At 40.4% G+C, this 16,682-nt stretch overlaps 1 protein-coding gene across 1 annotated transcript in view; it reads left to right on the forward strand.

Annotated features, from left to right (window-relative positions):
* ncoa1 (nuclear receptor coactivator 1) overlaps positions 1 to 16,682 on the forward strand; it is a 44,878-nt gene that overhangs the window by 10,622 nt on the left and 17,574 nt on the right. Inside the window, exons 2-7 of the mRNA XM_070925546.1 lie at positions 948 to 1,179; positions 11,244 to 11,349; positions 14,474 to 14,640; positions 15,101 to 15,207; positions 15,331 to 15,508; positions 16,307 to 16,486. Coding sequence (XP_070781647.1) covers positions 11,261 to 11,349; positions 14,474 to 14,640; positions 15,101 to 15,207; positions 15,331 to 15,508; positions 16,307 to 16,486 — 721 coding nt within the window. The 5' untranslated portion in view covers positions 948 to 1,179; positions 11,244 to 11,260. The remainder of the gene's footprint in view (positions 1 to 947; positions 1,180 to 11,243; positions 11,350 to 14,473; positions 14,641 to 15,100; positions 15,208 to 15,330; positions 15,509 to 16,306; positions 16,487 to 16,682) is intronic.

Here is a 16,682-nt window from a genome sequence, read left to right on the forward strand (position 1 = left end):
GTACTCAGGTCTGTCCAGCAAAATATATCTGGATCTCCATGATGTTACCTGATTAAATAAAGGTTTTATATATAAATGAGGGAATATCTTGTGGAGGAACGGTGTTCATCCCTCCAGTAGAGACCCACAGACTTGACGAGGAGCACTGAAACTGTTCTGGAGGCTCGTAGTGGTCTTAAGTCTAAAGACACTTTATGTTGGTTTTTCCTGTAATTTGTCACCCATCTGCACTCTGATGTGTGTTCTCGGTTTGTGTTTGTTGACGGAAGGTGACAGAACAGTGTGTAGATTTTACTGTGTTTACAATGTGTCCCTACCTGCTGGGTAGTTAACTACACCGCTGTCTGCAGATATCAGGCTGATGTCTTATCCAGAAACGCAAACATCAGGAGTGTGTGTGTGGGGCTTTTCTGCTCTGTGTGTGCTGAAACTGATTATTAAAGAGGATGCCTGTGCTCTTCTTCTTAGTTGAAGCATCTAGCACTGACCAGTATCGGAACACACCTGCAGCCTGCAGGTGGTGTAGGTATTTAGTATTCTTCGACTGTCTTGCACGTGAAATCCAAAAAAAATCAGATGTTTCAGTCTTGTTGCATTTTGAAGGAATCGTATCGCCCAGCCCTTTGTTGTTGTACAGGAGGATGTGCTACAGGTGGGTGGACAATCGCCACACAGTGAGCAAGTGAGGGTTCAGATCCTCCTTTAAGATAATCTTTCTATATTCAGTCTTTCTCTTTGTAAATATGGTGGACCTCTGAAAGTACAGCATCACTTCATCTGCAACATTATTTAACTGACGTTCAGTTAACGTGACAGAGGTGTTTTCTGGTGTGCGCATCACACGGCGTTTGTTGAAATGAACTCTTGTCAGTACAATTTGAACAATGTCCGATGAAAAGTCTACCGCATCGCATACTAACAGCATTCCTCCGTTTGTCTTTTCCCAGTCAGAGGCCGACAGGCTTCTCCCTGCACCTGGGATGGTGCCATGCGACACAGCGGCCGTGGAGCCATAACCCCGCCACCACCGCTCCATCACCTCGACTCCAAGCTGCTCGCCCACCACTGATCTCACCCACCACTCCCCTGGTCTCTCCTTCCTCCCTTTATCTTTGCTCTGAGCCCTGGACAAGGCCACCACAGCCACCACATGACTCACCCACTGGAGCCCTAGATCAAGTAAGTAAAGTGGATGCGCTCTTGTTTGAGTGCTGCAATATGTTTCACTACAGGTGAAACAGTGTCGCAGCTCACAGCTTGTTGTGTGTTCTGGGTCCTCTCTGTGTAACTGTTCATTGTTCAGCACAGATTCTCACTGAATATTCCTATCACGTTTGTTTATTTCCTTTATTGACTGAAAATACAATGCTTTATTTATTATTTTTAGTGTTAACTGAGGCCATGTTTGTGGGATGGTAGTGGTAGAGGTCAATATTCGGAGAAGTAAAACACAGGAGCTGGTTATTTTGCGGTATTGAGCCGAAAATGAGCCATGGACTTAATTTGCCTGGACAAGTTTCATGCTTTGTTTCGTTGTTGCTAGTGGGGCTGCAACTAACAATTGTTTTCATTGTCAAATGAGTCTATTATCAAAGGTGATGACAATTCATCTTCTGTTGATCAATTAATCAATGATGAACTGCATCGGTTTCTTTCAAGGCTATAATGGCGTTTTGTGTACCGTTGGACATTATTTTGGCCCTTTTTATGTGTTTTACAGAGCAAATTTGGCATGGTGGCGCAGTGGTTAGCACTGTTTGGGGTTCAATCTTCATGTCGAAGTGTCCTTGAGCAAGACACTGAACCCCAAGTTGCCGATGGAGACCAGCACTTTGCATGGCAGCTCGGTCGCCATCGGTGTGTGAATGTGTGAGTGAATGGGTGAGTGAGACTTAGCTGTAAAGCGCTTTCGGAACCGTGAAGGTTGAAAGGCGCTATATAAGTGAGATTTACCATTTACCAAATTGAAGTTGTGTTAAGATCTACAGTGAAAAAGATAATAATACTTTAAACATAATCAATTGTCACGACACAAAAACCTGGGTGGAAATAACTGGAAGTAAGAAAGGCTTTTCATTCAAACCGAATGAACTCCACACAGACTTAATAGTCTGTCACTTTAATTTTTGAAGAGGACCAGTTAGTTCAGGCAGAAAAGAAAGATAATTCCTCTGTCACTGGCCGTCCCGTATTATTCCCCATGTGCTGTGCGCTCTGAGACTTGTGGCCCCAAACAGGCTGCATGTCTCTGAACATCCCAGCATGTCTGACGAGGCCCCCCTTTAGACTTCTCCGAGTTGAAACGAGGACACGCACACCCACACTTCCACTCCAAATTACACCGAGGCCGGTGGGGTTCAGTAAATGATGAATATTCATGTGGAATTATCAGTCTGGCAGTGAATGTGTTTGAGATTGAAAATGCCGTGTGAAAAACGAGGTGAGCAGTGACACACACACGCACACACACAGGTGGATAAGCAGATCTGCCTGTCTAAATGAATGACGTCATACACTCATGTTATTCTAAATAATGTACATCGTTTTACTGATATATTTATAGATATATTTTGTCACTATTTTTAGGATTTAGTTCAATTTTTGTGCCCTGAAGACCGACAAGGAGCAGTTCCACTTCTACAAACTAATATACTGTATACATTCTTTTTATACTTTATACATATTGCATTATTTAACATAACAATTTTCCATATGCGTCTTTCACTAGATCTCACATTTCTGCTTAGTCCACTGGCTGTAACTCACCACTGCACACAGCTTTACACTATGTATTCTATACACCAAGGAGCCTGGCTAACTGTAGTATTGTGTGTGTGTGTGTGTGTGTGTGTGTGTGTGTGTGTGTGTGTGTGTGTGTGTGTGGAGCTGTGTGTGTGTGGAGCTGTGTGCGGAGCTGTGTGCAGTCCAAGGTTATTTCTTACTCTTGGTAAACATCCTGGATCTGGGTGTACACAGATGGTGGGAAACAATGGACTGGAACTTACCAGGGTATTCAGTTGAGGAGCAGGGACTCTTAAAGTGACCATTTTCCAAAGTGTCTTGAGTTAGATGTAATCCATTACAGTGAAGATTACGTTTAGATCTGAAATGATTAGTCAGTCAGACAGAAATTGAATACAGAACTATTTGATAATCAACTAATCTTTTTTTTTTAAGCAAAAATGCCAAAAAAAAAATCATGTTCCAGCTTTTTCAACGTGAATAATCACTGGTTTTCTTTGTTTTCTATGATAGTGAATTAAATATATATATTCTGGTTTTGGACAGTTAAGTCAGGCAAAACAAGACGTTTGAAGACAACACGTTGGACTAATGGATTAATCAATCGACGGAAAATTAATCAGCAACAATTTTAACAATTGTTGAATCTTTAAAGTCATTTTTTCAAGCGAAAATATCAAATGTTTGCATGCTCCAGCCTCCTGAATGTGAGAACTTTGCTTTGTCGTCCCTTCCATAATACAGAATTGAATATCTTTTGGTTTTAGATTGTTGGTCAGACTACAAAAGCGATTAGAAGACGTCAACTCAGGCTGTCAGGAATTATACGGGTCCCTTTTCATTATTTTCTGACATTTTATGGAACAAATAATCAATTCATTGAGAATATATCTGAAGTTAGGCACACCTTTCTGCACAAATGTGCACACAGCAGCGTTGTGTCACAGCACAGCAGTGAGACTCTGCACACGTTGATTCGGATCGAGGAAAACTCGGAATTTGTTTTTGATGTGGCTCATGGGTAAAAAAAAAAAAAAACAACAACACACAGTAAGCATGCGGTCTCACCTGTCATGTGGGTGTTTTTTTTACCTCTGGCAAAATACATAGAGGTGGAAAATGTAACCCCATTTACATTACAAGACTGCATTTTAACTCGTAACTATTGAAACAAAAGCTGAAACCCATAATTTAGATAAATTATGCATGCAGACCGACTAATCTTTTGTTTTGCAGAGTAATATTGCAGCAGTCTCTAAACTTGAGCAAATTAAATCACTGCGTCCTGTGTAAAACTGAAGGTCATGAAATGTCAGATTGCTGCCTATATGCAAATGGCCTGCTATACATATGAGAGGGAACATCACAGAAAATTGCTAATCTGACAATAATTGATAACGGCTGATTAATGACTTTCAGATTTGGGGAGAAACATTTAGTGGCTTTTAGTGATGCAAGTGTTCAGGCGTCTGTCAATACTAGACTAATGGCAGAATCAGTTAATTCATTGATTTGAATTATGAGTAAACTGACCCTAAATCTGACCGCATGTTGAAGCCACACGCGGTCAGATTCCCACAGCAGAAGAAATCCTCACAGCAGGACATGACTGCTGCTTAATTAAACCCGCTATCTGGACTGGGGTGAAGCTGCGCACTAACAATGATGGCCGGTCCATATGTTAATACTAAACACGTATGAACATAATCCAGGAGCCCTGATCGACTGAAGCTGTGCACGTTCTCCGGTCATGTCCTATATTCTAGAGGGTGGGCCTTAGCAACAGTGACTGAGCAGCTTCTCATTGGCTGTACCAACTCAGTGTAGCAGAGAGGGGTGGTCACGCTGCATGCATGAGCAGTGTGGTGATCTTATGTAAAATGTTAAATTATAAGACAAATGCAGCACTAAAAATCCATTTAAATTCCCTAAAATCATGTATTAGCCTTTTGCTGTTATCTCCATTTATACAGTAAATACTCCTGGAATAATATATATATTATATAATATATAATATTATTCTGAGAGTGAAAAAGTCATGAAAATTGATAAAATCTCACATTTCACCAAACGGTTTGTACCATTTTAGTGTACATCGGGACCGAGATACTATACGAACTCTGAGAAGTTTATCTGTAGTAACCATATAGGAAACCCACTGCTCCTGGTCTGGTGATATGGGTCAAAGAAGCCTAAACACTGAAACTGGAAACTAGTGAACGCTTGTATGTACATGACTAATAAGGATAATGAGTGTGTGTTTGCTCTTTCCATCCTGTCCTCAACCTCTCTACCGGTAATCCACATCCTTTACTCCCTACTCTGTACCTGGTGGTCTCTTCCTCACTCCCCCCCTTACCCGCAAGCCATACATTGCCACTGTCAAGTGTGTGCGCATATGTGTGTGAAGTGATCAGTATAGCTCGGGGGGGGGGAATGAGAAATCGAAGGAGGCGAAAGCGTTGAGATGGTTGTAATGGGGAGCCTGTGGAGGCATTGGGCTGTGTTTCTCAGCGGTCTGACTCTGCTGCGCTGTCACCGCCGCTGCTGCTGCTGCTGCTTCTTCTTCTTTTTCTTCTTCCGCTTTGGCGACTGAAGGCTCGTTTGCTCCACACGTCACATAGAGAGGGGAGGGGTGGGGGTGAGGTCAGAAGGTGCAGGAGGCTGACCCGGTCTACAGGTGGGTGTGTGTGTGTGTGTGTGTGTGTGTGTGTGTGTGTGTGTGTGTGTGTGTGTGTGTGTGTGTGTGTGTGTGTGTGTGTGTGTGTGTGGATTACACTTGCCGTTGTTATTCTTCCACACGTTCTTTCTCTTCTGTTTACCGGAAAGCTGGTATGGGTGAAATTGTGACAGAGGCTGTGCTCACACTGCAGCTGCAGTAGTCCTAATTGATGAGTGTTTCAGTCACATGTAACACACAGCAGATGTTTATAATAAGTGCATGCTGTCACCTGTCTTTTAAATACTGCTGTGGCTTACGTACGTACCTTTTTTTTTTTTTTAAATTATGTTTATGTGTATATATGGGTTGCTGAGTAATTGTTCATGCATGTGTGAAAGTTCAGTGTACTGGGTGCAGATGGTGAGAAAACAGGATATTGGTATTTTTAAATATCCATTGAACAGTTATTGTGGAGCAGGTGCCGGCTTCCCGTCTGTAGTGCATGTTTATTAATCACGACTGAGTGACAGAGCCCATTATAAAAACGAAATTTGCAAATGTGCAATTAACCATAGAGGACATACTATTACGTTCAACTTGTTTAAGCTGTAATTCCTCTTCATCTAACCATCTTACCTCCATATTTTTCTTCATGAGCCAAAACCATAGACCGCATATAAAGATGGACGGCAAAAGCGAAGCCAAAACATATCGATTGCCCCCCTGGTGGCTGGCTGCAGTATAGGTCTTAAGCCCCTCACAAAAAATTTAGATGGTTTCTGTCATTTTAGGTAGTTCTTATCATGCTGATGTTTGTTCAAGTGTTCATTTTCCTGATATGTTTGGTTTTAATTAGTTATTTCATGCTATAAAAAGGGGATGCAACGTCATGATTGACAGCTATGATTGACCGTGGTGTGCTCGCAATTGGGTCGGGCAGGTGTATGGGCGGGACCTCAATACTGCGGCTCCATCCCCTCCAAATGACGGCTGTATCCGTGATATTTTGCCTGAACTTTTGTACAGTGGGAGGAAGTGGAGACACGTCGTCCATCTTTATATACAGTCTGTGGCCAAAATATACTTACCAACTTCTGCATAGTATTCTTTGTGTGTTTTACTTTATTGACAGTCCTTCCCTACGAGGTGTCATAGTAAAGGCCTACTGCTGCCTTCACATTGAAGACGCATTTGTATTTTGCATTTTATATATGAAGCACACGTGTTGTGATGTGACAGCAATTGCGCGTCAGCTTTAGCTTACCGCAGCAAATGAATGGAGCAGAACAGACTACAAAAGGGCTCTCATAGTGACAGTGTTGTTTGACTGCAGGCAGATAGTATCAAATAGAGTAAGCCGAATTATTCACAGACTATCATGAGTGAATGAATGTAGCTTGAAGCATAAACATATTACCTTTTTAACCCTGATGGTCCATGTCTTGTTTGTGTTTTTAGCAGCTCTTTATCACAGTTTAGAGACAAGCAAAGGTCAGTTATTTAGCTAGTCATCCGACACTTGAATACCTTAAACCCATGACGGTAACCCTTCGTGTTCAGTAGATATGCAGTATAAGGTACCAACTAAATGAATGTTTTAAAACTAAAGCTTTTGCTCACCTTTACTTTCATTGAAGCCCCTGCGCTTCTCGCTTACAGTCTCAGTCGTGGAGGCTGCTTAGAGATAACAGCCTAGACATGCAGGAATCAAGGAACAGTCTTGACTGACAATTAGTAATTCAGATTAAATCATATTTTCAGCTTTTCAGAATTCTGGTGTGTAAATCCAGAGGAAAGAAACAAACCTACAACTACGGACAAACGTTTTGAGGGATTTATTGAATGAGATCTATTGAGATTTTTTTCTGAAATAGAGAAATAATTTCATAGAAAAAAGTGTTGTGCAGCCAAATGTAACTCTACAAAGTTAAACAAAGGCCCTGTTTACACTTCAAATCATTTCAAGTGACTCATATGCGGATAAAATCTTGATTCACTACACCACATATATGTGTCTCTGTCGGCCAGATCGAAAATATGACTGCAGTACAATCGACCTCCCTCCAGTCCATAAGGAGGTGGCTAATGCACCTAAAGCTGCCCAAAACACCAGAAGAATAATTTTTGCACTTCCGCTAATTTTAGCTTTTAACTATCCACATAAATGAATTGTGTTTATGAACTATGAGCGAGCCAAAAGTTTTAGCGTCCTCACTGCTCTTACCCGCACAGATCATTCAGCGGTTGAACTGATTGGAAGTCAACGCTACAGCAGCTCAGCACGCTTTGCATCTGATTGTATGTGTAGAGAAATCATTGCAGCTGGTTTTTCCTTGGTTTCTTTAATGAGACAGAGAACCAACGGCTAATTTCAGTGTAATTTTAGCTGCTGTTATGACAAGGACAGAAGAGACAGACCGTGGATGTGTTAAGAAGATCAGACACACCGTAGCTATTTCCACAGACTGCTTACTGACGTAGTTACACTATGGGAGGAATAAAGATTTATTGAATGCTCCTTGGATACATTTACACCTTTTTGAGATCGGAGCTGTCCGATCCGCCCAAGACATACAAAGTGACTCAGAGGAAATGGAGTGAAAGGGCAGTAACTGTAAATATAATCAAGCTTAATCAATATTTTTACTAGAAAACAGCATGTAACATATTCTGTCAGGTGACAATGAGTCCAAAATAAACATTAAATAATAATGGTTTGTTTTTGTAGATTGCCATATTGTCAATTATTTTTTATTGCAACCATTGTTACTTTAGTAAAGATGTATAAAGACAGGGTTTGTACAAAGTCTTGAAAGTTTGGAACATGCTTAATTTTAACTTTTGTGTTTTCAAGGTTAGGTATATAATATAATCCGGTGTTTCATCTGCACAATAATGTAAAACAAAAGTAATTAAAAATTTGTAATGAAATTTTCCGGTCATCATGTTTGTTTGTTGTCAGCAAGCATTAAATAATCAGATCAAAACATTTAAAAAAAATAACTTAATAGTTAATATGTTGATATGAACAGCTGGTAATGCAATTGCATTTATAGTTTAAATGTGATGATAAAGGCCACGAGAGTCTGGAAATCTTTGGTTTGAGAGTGCTTGAATTTCACTCTTAAAAAGCTGTACAAACCGTGTAAAGCGGAGTACATTACATGACCCAAGAAGTTACCCAAGAAGCACGTGCAGTAGAGGGTGTTAGATAAAGAGTGAACCTGCTGACTGTTTACATTATGAGCACTGGTCAAAGAGTTGCTCTCTTCCGCAGGTGCTGAAAGGCTCGAACTGCACCGATGTAGTCGGCTGCTGTTACAGAGTTCATCAATTATACCCCATCATGTATGTTCTCGCCTTTTTATAGGATAGCATTGTCGGGATGTGGAGGCAAAGCTTGGCTAGCAGGTGCAATGACGTTGCCTTAATCATAAACACGTACCAGGGAATAACTGTTGTTCAGGAAACATAATCACGATGGCAGGGAAACAGGAAAGCCCAGAAATATAATGATGGCTGTTGATGGCTTGTTGTGCGCGGCTATCGACCACGCTCGACTTAAGCCAGGTTTCCCCTCATTGCTTGATGGATTGTTAGGCATGTTTTCACAGTGTGAACTGTACAGCTGGAACATGTTCAAGTGTTTGAATGTATGAATAAAATTATAAACATGTTTATACTCTGCAAAGTAATGGTTTCATTGATAACAAGCACTGTTCAGTGGTTGCCTGGCGTATTGCTGCATCGTGGAACTATTGTTATTCACAGCATACACATGCAAAACAAACGGGTTTAATTAAAATATGGCGGATTATTACTTTATTTCCAGACTCACTAAAACACTTCGGGTGCACACAGGCCTGAATATTCATACCCACATACAGTAAGCCCTGGTCCTGTTCCTTGAAATTTGTGATGCACGTCGTTTCCTGCAAAAGCTTGTTGTGGTAATCAGGTTTTCTCAGGTAATTCTCTGACTTAACCATAATTACAGTTCCAGCTGTTTTTTTTAAAGCACATACTGAGCCCAGTCTCTGAGAAACTAGGCCAATTTGTATTTTCATTGAGTGCTAATGTGCAGCAGTGTTCTCATTTCTCACTGTGGCGGATGGATCTTTTTTAAGTGCTGCGTGTCAGCAACACAAGGAGGGCCGAGGAGGAGAGGGGTGATTTGAGGTGAAATGTAAACAAAGCTAGTCGGGGAGGATTAGCATCCTGTGAGCAGCATGGCCTCGCGGCGGTACCCAACGCTGTGATAATGGTGGCTTGTTTTCTTGCGGGTTGCCCATGGATTTAAAGCGTTTCTTTGTGTGTCTGTAGTTTTTGTGTATGTCCGTGATTTACAGATTTTTATTTAGATTCTACAGCACAGATGTGGTTTTAGACATTAAGAGACTTGAGTCTTGAGTCCGTCTTTTGTCATGTGTGCACAGTTCCCAGGAATAAATTAAAGGCTTTCAAAGTCTACTCAAATTCTTTCAGAAAACACAGGTTAGTAATCTCTTCACTTTGCTAAAAAGGACAAAACTTCTCCTCCTTTTCTGCTTTTTACTGCTTTGTGTGTGTATTAGGATTCATAAATTGGTCTTAAATTCAATTCCTGATACCATTAGTAGGGTTTTAATTTCAGTACATAACCCTGTTTACTATCCTCTATACACAGTGTGCTTCATCAGATGTCGCAGAGTTTTCTGTTGCCGTGATTACCCTCCTGATGCAGCAAGAGAGATGCAGACTTTACACTTTGCAGACAACGAACAGGCACGAGTCCATTGAGGGGAAACCAGTGAGGAATGTCAGAAACATACAAGACAAACATAAGGGAGGCTTTGCAATACAAGGCAGTCCAAAATAATATCACCACAAAGTACAGCATTACAAATTGCTATAGAGTCAAATCAGCACAGGCACTGGGGTTTGTTGCAGAGCTGTTGTAATGGAATTTACTGTATGTTACTGTGTGCATCCCTTATAGCTATGCTTTCATCTGAACACCAAGCAGAATTTCAATGTGACGTATATATTTAAATTAATCGAAATACATATTTTAATGTTAACTAAATAAAATTAGCTTTTCCTTCAGGGCACTGACATAAATCAGCGCCACTGGCTGTATATTATACACATCATATTAAGGCTGACACCTCGAGTAATGTTTTTTAGTGCTGTGATGCACTAACTTGATGTATTTTTGCAGCGCTAGTTATAATGAATATATGAAATGTGAGAACATGAAGATTATAAGTTAAAACTGTGTATTGCTGCTGCTGCAGTCACTGTTGCATTTGGTGTCCATTTTTATTTCTTTAAACAGACTTATTTAAGTATTTTGTGAGTTAACCAACTACACAGCCAAAATTACACACATTTTTTCAGCAGTTCTGACTTAACTCTTTGTTTGTTTGTTTGTATTTTTACATATTTATGTGGACGCTTGAAAAGCGGTGTTATCTTTAGCTTTTCTGCTGTACTGAAAACATGCTACAACTGTGACTGAATATGATATATAAGCTATATATATATATATATATAAGCTGTGACTTTTGTGAATCTCCCCACTGGCATCGTGCCATATAATAAAATGCAATTATAATTAGTGTATGACAGCAACAGCTGTTATGTGAGTCATGATTTTACCAAACCCCCCCTGTACAGTTTAATCAAAGGTGTCCAAAGAATATCTACTGAGCATCACTTGAATCCATCGGTGGCAGTGACAGTTCCTTTAGCCGCTTTCAGGTTTTTGGAAAAACTGCAGTACTACCTGATGAAATGAAAAATGATCCGAGTGTCGACTTGTTGTCAATGACCCTTCCTTTGTGTTCCTCCTCTACAGGTCAGTTGAAGCTGAAAATGAGTGCAGTAGGGGAAAACCCCCTGGACCCTGCCACGGCAGAGTCCCGCAAGAGGAAGGGCTCACCATGTGACACATCAGGGCAAAGGTAAAGACCCAGCCACGTGTTCTTGTTTCGTTCGTGGCGTTACATTACAAACATTAGTACCAGGCAAAAAGAAGTGAAACTCTTAACGGGAATTTAAGGGACCCAACTTGAGCTTATCAACCACATTGTATTGTCCCTTCTAACATAAAGAAAAAAGGTCATAAAGTAGGTCAAGTGCATAAACAATTAATACATTTATATTCATTGCAGAGCAGATTATAGAGATCATGTAAACACATTTGTCTGAGTATTGGAGTTGAAGTATCAAAACAACTACAGTCTGATCAGTTGATATTTTTCTTTTAAGACGTCAGAGCTGAAACGATTAGTCGAGTCATCAATTAGTTGATCGACTGAACATGCGTTATTTATTGCCATTTTTATAATCAGATAATCATTTTGAGTCATTTCTCAAAACAAAAACACCAAACATTCCCTTTGTTTTTCACCCTCTCTGTTTAATGTCATTGTAAGTATTTTCCATATGTTTTGCACTGGTCAAAATGTGAAGGCGTCACTTTAGGAAATTGTAACAGGCGTTTTTCAACATTGTAGAGACCAGATGATAATCTACTAATGGAGAAAATGATCAGCAGATTAATTGATATTAAACAACATGTGATCGGTGCATGTCAAAGACCGTCAGACATTAGTTGCCTAAACATTGTTAAATAATGTGATGAGAAATGGCAGATTATTGAAAGCACCCCTTGTTCAAACTTTTTAACAGTATAATATTGCTCTAAGCTATTTACCCCTCGTAATTAAGGTATTTTTGTGTATCTAAATATGGACTCTTCTCACTTCTGTTGCTCCTCACAATAATTTGGCCTCATAAATAGCCACTTACTCCCTCTGTAGAGCAAGTTGCTTGATGGGACTATGACACTGAAGATGGCTCAATAAGGCACATCGGTCTCTTGTACTTTTAGCAAGAGTGAAGCCTCTGAGAAGCCCCTGAGAGGCCTCTTGAATGCTGCTTTGTGTGTGAAATCTTGTGTATCTATAGGATGAATAGAATAGCACAAAAGGCTGTCGCAGGGTTTAGACCTCGGTTTAGGCTTAAGGTTAGATGCAGCTTTAGGTTTTAAGGTGGGTCATGTAGTGGTTAAGGAGTGAATGTACTCGGTGTACTGTGTGTGAGTCTATAAGGCCCAGTAGCTGATGTAAGCTGATGTAACAGCCCAGCTAGCATTTCTACAGCAACTACACACAGCCACTGACCTGCGCATTCACACAGCAGCGTCCTCACCCCTCCCTCCCTCTCTCCCTCCCTGCCTCAGTCACCACGCCTGTGTGTTCTGGCTGGCCAATGCACTGACCTACTTTTGCTGTTGTCGTCTCACATACACACACCCACATACTCACATATACGCACATTCCTGTTTTTCATGTTTACCACATACCTAGCTGTAACTCAACAGTATGGAAGTATATTGTTGAAACTTGAGAGTAAGGTTAAGCAGGGGGGTGTGCATAGAGTCCGAAGAGACTGGAGTTAAAGGCTGATTGAATTCGCTTTTAAATATTTTTCTTTCAGTGTTCAACCCGCTGATATATTTCAAGTTAACATATTATAAAAACAAATTACAGACAGCTGGGTGAAAAACTGCACTTCTATGGTACATTCTGATGTTACTTAAACCACCTGTTGTTTGACAAAGTCGTTCACTTTTATGAAACTGTTTAAATTCTCCAGTAAACTAAATTTAATCTGGCTGATTTTAGCTGATAGTAAGCAGCAACGTGTTAAGACAAAAAAAATGTAAAAACAGAAGTGCCAAGAAGTCAAGTAAAGTTCAGTTATTTTCATTATTGATTCCAGATTATTTTCTTGATGAACTCATTGATAATCTGCTCTATATATTGCATATAATTGCAATTAGCGCGACAATGCACACGTCATAATCACAAGTCCACAGAGGCCATCATGACATCTGCTGGGCCGATAATATCAGCTGATATTGGCTTATTGGAGATATATCAATATTGGTGTAAAGGTTGGCCAATAAATAACAATACACTCCACTGCAGAAACGGTGTCGGTACATACATCTTTATCAGATTTTTTTCAACTTTCAAAAACTGACATCGGCCTCTAAAATCCAGTATTCGTCGAGCTATATGACCAACAGTCCAAAGCAAAGAGATATTCAGTTTACTCTCATAAAAGACAAAGAAGCGTTCATGTTTTAAGAAGCTAGAACCTGTGAAATTCTGGCATTTCTGCCTAAAAAATTATGATTAATGAAATATCAAAAATAGTGGCCTATTAATCCATTCATTACTAGTCCTTTCATCTCTATTAAAGATAGATGCTATAGTTTGTGTTCCGAGAGAACAATAAACCACTTAAAGTGTCAGCGCCACTGACTTCTATCCCGCCATGTTCTCGTCACTCACAGCCAACAGTGTGATATTATTGAGTAATAGCAGTATATTCTGGCTACAGGGACAGTTATCAGTCATCCTACTTAAACATCAGTTAAGATGATTTTGTCCAAGTTAAGTTTATCTTCATTTTTGTTTTCTTAATTGGCTTCTTCATTTTATTTAGATATTTTAGATATTGTATCTAAAATATGTTATATATCTAAAAACTGTAAAAAAAAATGGGTTTTTTTTATTACTAATCTTTTACAGATAATTCGACTCAAAGCCACAGTGTTCCTTTTATAATGTTTCAGATTGACACAGACAGCGGTGTATTTTGTATTTCCTGTGTTCAAGTTCTTTTGAGGTTTTAATTAGCTGGAAAAATTGATTGACAGAAAATGAATCGGCAGTTATTTTAATGTAAGAATTAATTCAAAGAAAGCCGAACATCTGATGTTTCCGTTTCTCAAATAGAAAGATTTGCTGCTTCTGTCTTACATTATAGTCAATTGAATATCTATTGTGTTTTTTTGTTTTTTTTAATCTGTTGGTTGAACAAAATATGAAGCCATTACCTTGGGCCCTGTTTCCTAATGTTTTATAGACCAAAGCAGTCATTAATTAATTGGGAAAATAAACAGCAGATCAATCAATATTTAAAAAAAAAAAAGACAAAATGCAAGAATTACATGTTTGAAACTCATGGTCGTCTACAAATGTGTGTGTTGTTGTTGTTTTTTTGCTGCAGTCTGGAGAAGCGGAGACGGGAGCTGGAGTGCCGCTACATCGAGGAGCTGGCTGAGCTGCTGTCATCCAACATGGGCGACATTGCCAGTCTCAGTGTCAAGCCCGACAAGTGCCACATCCTCAAGAGCACTGTGGACCAAATCCAGCAGATGAAACGGCGTGAGCAGGGTGAGGGTTCACACACACACACACACTGGAGGGATTTGCGAGAGGCTGAAACACACACAGAAGTTTGCACGCTTTTTTCGTGGCCGTTTTTGTTAGATTTGTTGTGCTACAAAGACATTTGACATTGATAAAAAATGAATGAAATAAATGAAAGATTGTGCAATGTATGTACAGTACACCTCTCACCTCTGTCAGGGACAAACATTTGATCAAAAATGGCACATCTTATTTTCTCATATTCATGCACATTCTGACAAACAAAAGCATATAACAGTTCTTAATTGATCCTCATCCAAGATTCAGAATGTGTGTGGAATGTGAGGTTTACTTATTGATGACTTTGGCATCCAGGTCTTAAAGTTTCTAGCTCACTTTTTTGGGGGGTTTGAATGAAGTTATTTTACAGGACACTTCTACGTCTGTGGGTTCAGATTTTTGACGTTTGTTTTCCTCCTGACAGAGAAAGCAGCTCTTCTGTCTCCAGATGATGAGGTGCAGAAGAGCGACATCTCCTCCAGTAGCCAGGGGCTGGTGGAGAAGGAGGCGCTGGGGCCCATGCTGCTAGAGGTGAACACACACACAACATGTCTAACCCGCCACCACAGATGGGATTATTACTCCAACTCAGCACACGCAATCTGACTGATCTTTTACTCCCCCTCCTCCCTCTGCATCCTCCTTCTCATTCAGGCCCTTGATGGGTTTTTCTTCGTCGTCAACCGGGAGGGCCGCATCGTCTTCATTTCCGAGAACGTGACGAGTTACCTCGGATACGCCCAGGAGGAGCTGATGGCCTCCAGTGTCTACAGCATCCTCCATGTGGGAGACCACAATGAATTTGTTCGCAATCTGCTGCCCAAAAGCCTGGGTGAGAGAGCTGGGACTACGAGAAAACTGACTGCGCATGCATCCGCTGTCTAATACTTTATATGTTCTACATTTAAGATGCCAATGGCTATTATTTTTTAAAAGATATTTGGTAATTACATTTTCAATATCTTCAAATTTGACAGTTTCCTTGCCAATGAAACCCATTAAGGAGGCAGTAAAACTCGGGATGGGTTTTGGCTGAGAAATCAGTATACGGCCCTTTAATACAGATAATTAAGTTGGTTTATTGATGGAAAATACGGTTACTAAAGCACATTTGAAGAGGTACGAAGAAAGTAGAATGATGGAAATTATGGAAATTTGAAATGAACGCAGTTAAGTGCTCAACACAAAGCTGCAGAATGTGCTGGGGGAGGGAAGAAACAGTGAAGTCAGAGCAGAGAGGCAGCGTATGTGTGGGTGCGTTTGAGGAGTGAAACAATGACTTTCTTCCCTGTGATAATGTTTTAATGTTTAGCTACTGTACAACCTTGAAAAGAGATTCTAATGAAAATGGAGGGGGCCCGAGGGGGGGGGGGGCGTATAAGGACAAAAGATAGAGTGCAGTAGAGGACAAGGTTGAACAGTTGTATTTCCTCCTATGCAACAAAGAGCTCAAAAGGACATTGTCATAGAGAAATGAAAACAAATTACATTCTTGTCATGAATCAGTGTTTGTGGTTATTGTGGCTTAAAGGATAATATCATCCGGCCTTAAAATTTCTTGTATAAAATTAATGTAATAACAACAGTTAATTGTAGGCTAAACACTAAACCTGTTCTCCTTTTTGTCCAGTGAACGGCGTGCCGTGGCCGCAGGAATCCAGCCGAAGGAACAGCCACACCTTTAACTGTCGCATGCTGAAGAGGCCGCCGGACGAGTTGGATTCCGAAAACCCGGAGGCTCGGCAGCAATACGAGATCATGCAGTGTTTCACCGTGTCCCAACCACGGACCATGCAGGAGGAGGGCGATGGTACACACACACACACACACACACACACCCACCAGATGAGTGCAGGCATTTCATACACTCAGTCAATACATTGCACTGTTGTTGAAGCCAATATCAGTACGGAGGATAGAACATTAACACCTATCTTTTTTTGTCAACATTTATGGACAGTCACATCTGTTCTTCTCCCGTTCTCCCGGGTTACCTTTTTGTTTTC

The sequence above is a fragment of the Enoplosus armatus genome, chromosome 19 (assembly GCF_043641665.1).
Source record: "Enoplosus armatus isolate fEnoArm2 chromosome 19, fEnoArm2.hap1, whole genome shotgun sequence".
In the NCBI taxonomy this organism is placed as follows: Eukaryota; Metazoa; Chordata; class Actinopteri; order Centrarchiformes; family Enoplosidae; genus Enoplosus; species Enoplosus armatus.